This window comes from Balaenoptera acutorostrata, chromosome 1 (assembly GCF_949987535.1).
Source record: "Balaenoptera acutorostrata chromosome 1, mBalAcu1.1, whole genome shotgun sequence".
In the NCBI taxonomy this organism is placed as follows: Eukaryota; Metazoa; Chordata; class Mammalia; order Artiodactyla; family Balaenopteridae; genus Balaenoptera; species Balaenoptera acutorostrata.
The window spans coordinates 130459529-130470982 of NC_080064.1; the positions used below are offsets into that span (position 1 = coordinate 130459529).

The 11454-nt window shown below is 41.8% G+C and overlaps 1 protein-coding gene across 1 annotated transcript in view; it reads right to left on the reverse strand.

Moving 5' to 3' along the window:
- The window catches only part of SELP (selectin P), a 45482-nt gene that overhangs the window by 4691 nt on the left and 29337 nt on the right, over window positions 1-11454 (reverse strand). The window contains exons 9-12 of the mRNA XM_007172490.2: window positions 8982-9167; window positions 2861-3046; window positions 1764-1973; window positions 528-713 (exon numbers count right to left, since the gene is read on the reverse strand). Coding sequence (XP_007172552.2) covers window positions 528-713; window positions 1764-1973; window positions 2861-3046; window positions 8982-9167 — 768 coding nt within the window. The remainder of the gene's footprint in view (window positions 1-527; window positions 714-1763; window positions 1974-2860; window positions 3047-8981; window positions 9168-11454) is intronic.

Consider the following 11454-nt stretch of genomic DNA (forward strand, 5'->3'; position numbering starts at 1 on the left):
AATAAACTGGGGGCAATTGGGGGGGGCAATTGAAGATTTTTATGTGATGAAAAGTAGTTACAACAAGCTGCTAGAGAAAAGAAATGAAAAAAAGGGAGGGGGATGAAATAAACCTTACAAACAGATGGAGCTTAATTAAGGAAGATATATTGTATTTTTGGAGGTATATGTTAAACAAAGATCTTCTGAGATAATAAATTAGGATTCTGCATTAAATAACCTTCAGTTTAAAACATTTTGAAACTTCAAGATGTACTACACACAGATTATAAAGAAATGAGAGTATTCATTTCACAAATGGAGCTTTGAAAAAGGAGTGGTGATTGTTTACACAGAGTGGCTGAGTTTGATTCCCGCTGCTTTGCATGAGGTACAGAGATGCTATCTGATTCATTGTGAAACAATTATTAAATGCAGGGGAAACCCAGTGATGGAAAGCAACCCGTGTCAGAAATACTCAGAGGAGAAACACTGATTTCATTATTTTCCGTATCAAAGCGACTTCCTAACCCATATGAGAAATAAACCTTGGCACGCTGGCATGATAGCTGACCACTGGCCATTCTCTTGGCACACTGTTCTCGCTGAGCCACTAAGTAAACGACCCTCTGGGCAATGGAAGCTGCAGGTTGATCCATAGCTGAAATTTCCCCGAGGGTTGGAGCAGTTCATCACTATTGGCTCAGTAACATGTAGCTTGGAGCATTTGACAGCTGCAGAAAAAAAGAATGCAGGAAAAACAAACATATAGAATGAACATAAAAGAGATTATGGATTCATTTGAAACCTGCCTAGCATTGCCATTAGATGAGGTAGAATACAAAAGATCAGAAAGGAAATGAGCTACTTTTGACATTCCCACTAGCCCTTCCAACATCACATGTACTAAGATATCCACTCAAAGAATGATAGCCAAAGAACTAGGATGGGCACATAGTGGCAATTCAATAAATACCTGCCAGTGGATTGATCGATCTTACCTACCAAAATACTATCTACAAAATTTTGCTTCTCAAAAATACTGTTGTCCTAAATGTCATTATTACTACCATTGGCAATAAGCTGGCATGTCAGCACATATTTCTTAAAATAACAAGTGTTCAGCATAGCTGGCCTCTGGAAGTTTGAAAGAGGTAGAGACTGCCATACTCATTAAACTATTTGTCAGGGAATTTCAGGCTATTCTCCTAAATTTGTGGATAGAAAACTAAATAGAACTCAAATTTAACTCAACTCAGGAAACTGAATTTAACTCAGACAAATGTTACTGAGCAACAGTGACATTTGCAAAACATTGTGCTGTGCTTCCTAGGGAATACAGTGATGAAAGAGACACAGTGCTTCGTGCATAGGGCGATAGGTCTTCAAGAGGTATCAGTCATGATTTATCTTTTTATTTAGCTTCCAATTATGAAAATATGGAATATTTACACTGCCACATCATTAACAGAATTGTAACTTATATTTCACAATTCATATAGCTGGCTTCGTGTTTAGCGTGTGTATTGTTCTAACACATTTTGGACATTTACATATGTTTCCTCCTTTAGGTCTTTGAGTACCAGGGCATTACCTTGTGACATAAGGAAGGGGAAAAGTTGGTATGCCTGTTGCACATTGCTTCTAATTGGGATTGGTGTGGATTTCATGGAGGAGCTGACACTTGAAGTGGTCATTGGGGTTGGATGGGATTTCGACAGGCATGTCCAGTGACTAGCTTGCTGGAAGATAGCATCAGAACTGCCTGTTCCTTTTCACATTACCTCTGCATGCTGGAGCTACTGCTGTCCATTGTCCAGAAGGTGTGCATCGGAGAGCACTGTCTCCCATGAGTGTGAATCCAGCTTTGCATCCAAAGTGGCAAGTGGTATTCAAACCAAAGGTTCCCACATGATGCTGACAGGACATTGTTCCTTGCTCTGGAGTGACGAGGGATGGGCATTGCACCTCTACAGTAGGAGCTGATACTGTGTCTGTTGTGAGAAAATGTTTCAATTCAGAGAGCTCCCAATTAGAAAGAGCACAACAGAGTTAAGACTGACATGGAGTAACTGCCTTCCACTCCTTTCATCATCAGGGAGGTTCTAGCAATAGCTCCTTAAGGAAGTTAAGGAAAACTATTAAAATCAGGTATGGAAAACCAGATGAGAAAAATGATCTAAAATTGTCCTTGGAGAGATGATTCTCCTGGCCAGAAGAAGAAATTGGAGGGGGGGGAGGGGCGCCGTCAATGTTACTGATACTAAAAAAAAACAAAACAAAACCAAACCAGAATAATTGGTGCAGAAATATAAGAATTCAGTAGAAAGAGAAATATGTATAGGCCAATTGCTTGCTCAGTGCTGCTTTATTGGGAGGTGGTATTGTCCTCTGGCCAAAGGTCAGCATGAAATGTGAGGCGTGGATATTGCCACTGGCTGTCATTAACTTGCCACGTGGCAGAAAGATGGCAGTTGGCCCCTCTCCACTTCAGTTCCTTGATTTGAAACACTGGACCGGTGACTCCACCCCTAGTGCTCTCTCCTGGCGATGAAGCAATGGAAACCATTCAATCGACTCAACAAAGCTCTTTGAGACAAAGAGGCCACAATTACGAAAGAAAATTTGTGCTTAAGAATCGGTGTTATCGTTTATTCACAAATGTGAAAAAGTCCTGTCACTCCTTATACATTTTTTAATCCAGGCTGTGTTTCCTAGACCCCAGTAGATAACCCACTTCATGAGAAGAAGTGGAGCTTTCACAATAATAATGATATCATGTGTACCCATCATATACTAAGAGTGTATATAAGTGTTTGTTATTTTTTGTTGAGGAAATTTCCAGAAGAAGAAGTGTCCGGGCAAGTGTATCCTGTTTTACCGTCACAGGTCGGTTGGGGTGCTGTCCATCTTCCAGAAGCTGTGCATTCAATATGGTTGGACCCCTCCAGCTTAAAGCCCTCGTTACAGGAGAAATGGCAGGTGGAGCCAGCAGTGAATTCTCCATGAGTGTCAGGACAATCCAGGCTTCCCTGCTCTGGGGCAGATAGTTCTGGACACTTGATGGCTGGAGAATCAAATCAAGAATGTCACAATCTCCAAATTGATTTGGCAGCCCTGTTTTGCACCAAATTTATTCATTCACATTTTCAACAAATATTAACTACTTATTGAGCTCCCACTGTGTCAGGTGTTTTGCTAGGTAGCAGGCATTTCGCAATGAACACAGCAGGTCATGAAGTACAAAGGGCAGGGGGAGGGATGGTGGGCTTGCAGAGAGGAGTATAGGGAGAAGTCACAAAAACAAAGAAGTCAAGGATTTAGGCAGTCATACTCAAGAATTCACAATTTCATCCTCTTCTCTCTACACCTGCTGCTTTAGAGACCTCATAGCCTACCCCCAACTCTCACTGTCCTATCTGTATAAATGCAGTCCAGGTTTTCACTTCTGTCCTTCCTGAGACTACTTCCGGTTAGATATCCTGCTGTCTCCACAAATTCAACACGTCTAAACCTGCAATGATCATCTTGGGTCCTAAACTACTATTTCTTCCATTTGGATCCCCAGGCTTTTTTTTTTTTTTTTTTTTTTTTTTTAACCACAGTTTCATAGCACAGGAAAGCTCAAAACCTCCTGGTGAAGCTAGATTAGTTCCTGGGAAGTCCCTGAACTGACCTCATGTGTTCTTGCCTCTGGTTCTTGGCTCGCACTGCCCTAAATTTCTTTCAATTTTTACTGAATAAAATCCCACGCATCCTCTAGGATCCAAATGAACACAGCCTCTCTAAAGCCTCTGCTGATCACTGCAACCTGAAGTCTTCCCCTCTGAACGCATCAGTTTTTTCTTTGAACTCATATGCTGTCATGTCACATGTCATCTCTTCCCTCTTCTCCTGGATGGAAAGCTCCTAAAACCCAAGAACCATAAATCTTTGTGTCTCCCACAATTCACACTGCAGGATCTCAACAACTATATGCCAAGTGGATGAGCAAATGAATTTTTAATTTACTATTTCCCTCAAAAACTGTTTTGATAAATTATTGCAGTTACCTGTTTCTTTTAGGATCATGTCTTTCTCCCCACGAAGGTCTCTGACATAAGACTGTTATTTATCAACAAATATTGGATTATTGACAAACTGAGTGACTGTTCTTTCTTTAAATCCAAGGCTATCTGAAAGCAATGCCTTGGTCAGATAAGGCTCATTTTGCTTAGCTATCTTGCTTTTTAAAAAAAAATCTCTTGAAGTCCTATGTAATGCCTCACGGAAAAGTGATGTATTGGCTTTTACATATTGGCCCACGTGCTTTTTGGTGGCAGGCTGTTCACTGAAGGATTGTGGATCCTTATCGTGTGAATCCATTCAAATAGCCAAAGTACCATACTGAATTTCAGTTTAGAACTCTCAAATTTTTGAGTAATTAATAAATCCATGCCTGGCAGATCAATTCCATTTATCAAACATTTATTTAACATATCTATTGGTATAAGTCATAGACATTAAATCATTTGTGAACATTTTTACTAAAATAACTTTTTCAAAATCTCCAAGAATTTCATATTTAAGCCCAAGAAAATACATAATGTCAATTGCATGAGAGCAGGGACCTTGTCAGCTCTTTTCAACACTGTATCCCAGGCAACAGTGCCTGGCACAAAGTAGGGGGTCCAAAAATATTTGTCAAATGAACGAATAAGTAAGTTAGCACAATTTAATTTGGACACATTCTAACAAGTATTTTTACATGGTGTGAAAAGAAACAAGAGGAGTTACTATTTTAAAAAATTGATTTAAGTGACCCCTAGTATACAAAGAGAATTACTACAGCATTAAATCTACTTGGAGGATATTGCTTTGGTCTCAGTCTTGTCAGTCTTTTTCTGACAAGGTTATAGATATAGCCTTTTGTAGCTAGGAAAGTCTCTAATCCTTCTTCTGTAAACATGAACCTTGTTGAATCTAAGGACTGACTTGTGTAAGGAAGCATGCTTTCCTGTCTGAGGGGCAGCCTTGGTGAGGTTCATGGAAGCCTAACCCAGAACTGGCAAGTGGTGGGCACTCAGCAAACATGGGCTGAATTAAATTTGTGGAGTTGTCAAGGAAGTTGTTGGAGTGAAGGGACCTAGTGCAGATGTAGAGGAAGAGATTTTTACTAAGGAATGACCTCTGTGGGTAACTTTAAAAAGTCGTCATATTCTTGAGCCTACTCTAAAACTTTACCAAAACCTGAGTCATTACAAGAAGAATAGAGAATGGGTAAGGGTTGCTTTTATCACCATACTTAATGCTCTATATTTGTGGACTTAAAGGCAGTGCCGCCTACTGGAAAGGTCTTCACTGACGTTTTTCTGTAATCCATGAAGTAGCTGTACATGATTGCCTGTGAATTCATGAATTATTGGGATCACTGGTACTCTATTATTATCTTATGACATATTTAGTTAATTCTCTGTTTCTTTGTACTATCTCTTTTTACTTGAGTTGGATACAGTTTTGTCAAGAATTTTTTGGAAAAAAGATATATTATAAATAATAAATTTAATTGAGTTGGCTGTTCTAAACTCAAATTTTAAAAATAAAGGCTAGGAATCTTCATGGAGTCAGAGAAATGTTGGGGGAGTGGAGAAATAAAACAGAGATGTGAGCGAGCCAGGCCAGAGCTTAGAGGGCAACAGTTTGCTATATTTTAGAACTTGGATGAGCAAGGATGTGGCAGAAGGACAGAGCTAGGATTGGGATTTGGAACCAGGACCCATCCCTCCCCATCAAGGTGAGGTTGGTCATTAGGACTTGGGTCCAGCAGCCAAACATGGTCTCCAGAGGGTCAGTGACAAAGTGATTGGGAAAACAGTAATCTGTGTCAGGATAGTGGCTCAACCGGTGGTGACATGGGGGACACAGAAACCGGATATAAGCAATTCAGCACTGCTTAGGTTCAGGGAAAGGAATTCAGGTCCTGGGGGGGGCGGGGCAAAGGCTGGGAGGAGACTGGAAAATACAGGCAGAGCTCAGGTCCTAGAGAGACCAGGAAACTGGCGTTCTAACTAAAAGGGAAATATCTGTGGACCTGCTCAAAAAATGGAACCTCACATTGTGCTGTGAAGCAGGAGACTCAGCTTTGCACCTGCCACACCACCCCTCCTTACTTGGTGGCCCTCACGCCCCTTTGATATAGCCCAGGACTCTGAAAAACACCATGTGAAAAATCAGGGTTCAGTGCTGAAGGGTTAAAAATTCATGGACTCGGGCATATGGGAAAAGAAGAGGAACTATCTGCCTAAATCTAGAGAATAAATTTAGAGAATGAGGTAGAAACACAGGTACAAAAACCAGAGCTGATGATCAGGTGCACACAGGGTTGACAATTCCAAAGCCCATAGTTGACTAAAGCTGCTGCCCCTGGTCAAGTTTGGTTCTAGACACTGGGCAGGGCTAGGCCTGAAGGGTGGTGGGCAAATGCCGCCTCGTGTGGAGAACAGGAGGTGGAAAGGAGTGAGGGGAAATGGGGGCTTCAGAGATTACAGATTTAACAACCATGTTGATTGCATATATGATTTAAACTTTAGTGAGATATCTCTTAGGGTTTTTTTATTCTTTAGCTTTAAAACAGAATGTGGAAAAACAGAGCTTATGATAAATGCCCATGGAATAAACAAACGAGTGATTGAGAAATAAGTGATGAAGCCCTAATGATATCAGCCATAAATGTTCTAGATTCCTCCGGTGGCTTGTAGTATATCTTTTTAACAGCAGGTGATAGCATTTGATGTCCTTTAGTCTACAGAATTCGTGTCCAGGGAAGAGACCTCAAGAGTTGTTGTTGTTGTTGTTGTTTTTTACATAGTTATTGGAGTATAATTGCTTTAAAATGTTGTGTTAGTTTCTGCTGTATAACAAAGTGAATAAGCTGTATGTGTACATATATCCCCATACCCTCTCCCTCTTGCGTCTCCCTCCCACCCTCCCTATCCCACCCCTCTAGGTGGTCACAAAGCACCGAGCTGATCTCCCTGTGCCATGTGGCTGCTTCCCACTAGCTATCTATTTTACATTTGGTAGTGTGTATATGTCCATGCCACTCTCTCACTTCGTCCCAGCTTACCCTCCCCACCGCCGTATCCACAAGTCCATTCTCTATGTCTGCGGCTTTATTCCTGTCCTGCCCCTAGGTTCATTAGAACCATTTTTCTTTAGATTCCATTTATATGTGTTAGCATACGGAGACCTCAGAGTTGATCTCGTCCACTCCTCTCCTTTTGGAATCGAGAAAATCAAGGGTGTGACATGATGTACATGGTCCATGACTCCACGGAAGAGCAATACAGGTCTTTGGATATGAATCTAGTGCTCATTCCACGAGAAGGAATAAGTGTTTAGCTCTTTTCACTGATAGATTTCTATCAACATATTTTCTCATTTGATCACTCTCATTCTCTCATTTGATCACTCATTTCGGCAACTAGACAAGAGCAGTGGAAAAGAGTAAATTTACAAGTGACTGACCCGGGATTTAGAAACCTGCCACTGTGTGGCAGTGTAGTGTAGTGTAGTGGTAAAAGCTCTGGCCCTGTAATCAGGCTAGACCTGGGTTTGAATCCTAGCTCCTTACTTCCTATCTATTAGATCTTCGTGAGCTATTTATCTTCCATTTCCTCATCTTTAAAACGGGGAGAGTGATAACCATGTTAAGGATTGTTGTGTGGTCTGAATGCAAAAATGCATATGAAATAGCTGGTACTTATTTACACAAGCAATACAAATTAGCTATTACTGCTGGTATAGTACGCAGAACAATAGAACAATGGCAACTTTTGAAAGTAAACATGAGCTATAAATTAATCAATTCATAAACTTCTATTTTAGAGCATACTACATACTAGGTAGGTGTCAGTCAGATGTTTCAGGGGAATCAAAGACAGATAAGATCTGGCCCTCGCCTTTGAGGATCTACTAATTCATTGTCAATAGGGCTTGAGCTTGAATAAATCTAACCAGTAAATGATAAGCTTCAATTCAACAGATACTTGTCACACACCTACTTTTTTTTCTGTCTAGTTGCTGCAGGAAATACAAAGGGGAATGCGGCACAGTTCCTGCCCTCAAGGAGCTCATAATCCATATAGAAGTTGAGCAAGGAGAAACATACACAAATAGCTAAACTGTGAGATCCTTGAGGGGTTGGGATGAAATTACATCCATCACTGAGTAAGCTCAGTGTCTGGGGCTTAGTAGTGCTCAGCGAAGGTGGATGAGTGGAATGAATGAGTAAGAGTGTAGTAGAAAAATTCTTTATAATGAAGTAAAAGTCCCGGTAACATAGCTGAACTTCATCACTTACTAATAGTGTGAATTCCGACAAGTTACATAATCTCTGAGCCTCTATTTTCTCATCTGTAAAACAGAGACAATACTGCCTATCCTCATTATTTTAGAATTGTAATAAACATCAAATGTCACAGTGATGCTAAAACACGTTATAAAACTATGAAATGTTTAAAGTTATTATTATAAGACTATTCAGAGAAGACTTCCCTGGTGGTGCAGTGGTTAAGAATCTGCCTGCCAATGCAGAGGACACGGGTTCAAGCCCTGGTCCAGGAAGATCCCACATGCCGCAGAGCAACTAAGCCCGTGCACCACAACTACTGCCTGAGCTCTAGAGCCCGCGAGCCACAACTACTGAACCTGCAAGCCACAACTACTGAAGCCTGCACGCCTAGAGCCCACGCACCACAACAAAGAGTAGCCCCCGTTCGCCATGACTAAAAAATCCCCGCGCGCAGCAATAAAGACCCAGTGCAGCAAATAAATAAATAAATTTATAAAAAAAAAAAAAAAAAGAACATTCAGAGAGAGAGAAAAGCTTTTGGTCTAGATTGTTACGCTTTGTGGAGAAAGCTTCCTTTAGCTTAAGAACAGGTTTACCTGAATTCCTGATGATCCTCCATGCTATACTGTTACTTGAGAAGCTGTAAGAGAGGATAGACCCATGGTCCTACCGTCACACGTTGGCGGGGAATCTGTCCAGTGTCCAGATGGAGTACAGTCCAATCTTTCCGGTCCAGATAGAGAGAATCCCTCATCACAGGTGAACTGGCATGTGGCCTTATAACTGGAATCTCCAAGAGGCTGGACACAGGTCTTTGTTCCATTCTGCGGGTTTGGGAGAGGTGCGCAGGTAACGGCTACCGTGGGCGTGGCCGAGGAGGAGAGAGGAGGTTGTTTTAGAACACAGAAACTTAAATCAGTGTGTGTGTGTGTATGTGTGTGTGTGTGTGTGTGTGTCCTTAACGTACCAGGGCAACATGGGGTTAGAAATGATTGTTTGAATTTCATGGTGCTTTGTCACCAGGTAGAAGTCTTGTACATGTGAAATAGCAGCAGTTGACAGTGGATTGGTATCCTGAAATGCTCACCCCCAAAGAGCTTTAGAGGTGATTTAAAAGGCAGCTGGTGCTTTGTTGGGAAAGATAGTGATGCAGCTCATGTTAGTTGCCCCCGGACAGGAGAAGGACTGGCTGCTTCCTTGATACCTTCTTCAGAGATAGACCTAATCACCTTGCCATAAAACAATGACAAGTGATTGGAAATAGGGAAATGGAGTAAAATACTTTTTCCCCTTCCAGAAGTTCCTTCCCCCAACCAAGTGGTGGAAAGAATCTGGGTCCAAAGCCTGCCTCTGTTACTTACTAGCAATGTATCTCTGGACAATAAGCTTTCTGAATCTCAGTTGCTTCATCTATGAAATGGGAGAAAAAACAATCCTTGCCTTGCAGGGATCCTCAGTTATATAAGATAATAAGTTAACTAAATCATAGGCAAAAATTAAATTTAAAAATATTTCAACAATCATGACACAAAGTAGGCACATAATGTAACTGGCCATCTGCAGATGCTCTTCCCACCAGTCTCATCCTACAGTGACCAGCCCCAGATGACCCTACTTGTTCACCTACAAAAAACAGTAAATAAGATCTCATGCTTCTTTGCCACAGTTTATCCATGTGGATTTTGTGGTGCTAGAGGACTTGATTTGGTTGGAGATCATGCTGTGTGACTTTTGGCAAGTTACTTAACCTCTCTGAACCTCAATATGTTCACCTTTAAAATGTGGAGAATAGCATTAAATAGCTCCCAGGAGTTTTACAAGGCTAAAAAGTGAAAACACTTTGTAGGCAAATGTTAATGGCTGCCAAGATATATCCCTCAGCCAATTAGGGAAATAAAACTCAGATTAAACATATTGGCATTAAAAAATGAAGGCTAAGAGAATGCATGGTTTAGGGTGTTTCTTCTTCACTGTTTGGCCTGATTGGGTAGTGTATGGCTTTAGACCAGAGACAGTGGTGGTGTGGATGAACCTAGGGCCATTTCCACTGATTTGAACTGCTTGAGGTTTTGAGAGCATTTTCTATTTCTCTTTCTCTCTCTTCCCTTCCTCACTTCTCCTTTCCAGCTACATTTCACCCCCAACCCCCCAATCTCATCCCTTTGTTGAAAGACCTAGTTATTTTCTGCCACTTGAAAAGTCTTCTTGTATTCAGTGTGGGAGTGGTGGGTAAGGGAGAGCAGACAAGTCAAGAAGCCTATAAACTGTAAGGACAAATTGGGAGGGTGTTGGTACCATGAGTCCGTTTGCAGCTCTTTTGTGGCCTTGCCTTCTGATAGCTCGGGTGGGGATACAGGGGCAAGGGGGACCTTGGAAAGGGAAATTGAGAACACTCTCTCAAGAGCATTACAACAGCTTGTGAGTGCAAGCCTCGTGGTACCTTCCTGCGCAGACCACATTTGGGTATTTCACTTGATGCTCGCCCAGCAACAAGAGGAGAAAGTTCGGTCAGAGTAAACAAAGAACTAAAAGCGGAAGGGAACTGGAAGGTCACAGGAAGCCATGGTGAGTGTAAGCCTCCTTGCTGTGAAACACCCACAGGCGGGCCAGTGTGGGGCAATGAACTGCAATCTGTGCCCTGAACGGCCCAGGGTTGTTCGGAAGGGTGCTAAGCATTGTAACCCCTCCTCAGGGACTCCAAGTTCTTCCCCAAAGCTGTGTGGACTTGGTAGTATATCCAACCTTCAGTGTAGCCCGGGTGAGAGCTGAAGAGCCAAGGTCACAAGCCTCACCTTGGTCTCTGCAGACCCAGCTCAGAAGGTGTGCCCATCCCTAGCCCCTGTGGCTTGCCATGCTCTCTTGTGCCTGGGGCTAAAGGACACGCAGTTCTGTTGAGTTGGTCAGCCCCTTTGTTCGTTCGTTCGTTCGTTCATTCACTCACTGTTGACCTAACTTAACAGTAGTGCGTACGTGTGTGTGCGTGTGCTTGTGTGTGACCTGAATAGCAAGTGGTTTCCTTTTTATTAAAAACATGTTTCTGCCTGCTTTCACTCATGTTGGAAGTGGGTACGAAGTGAAAAGCAAAGGCAAACAATGCAGAATTGGCTAGTATTTTACCTACCTAATTTTATTACTAAAATTGT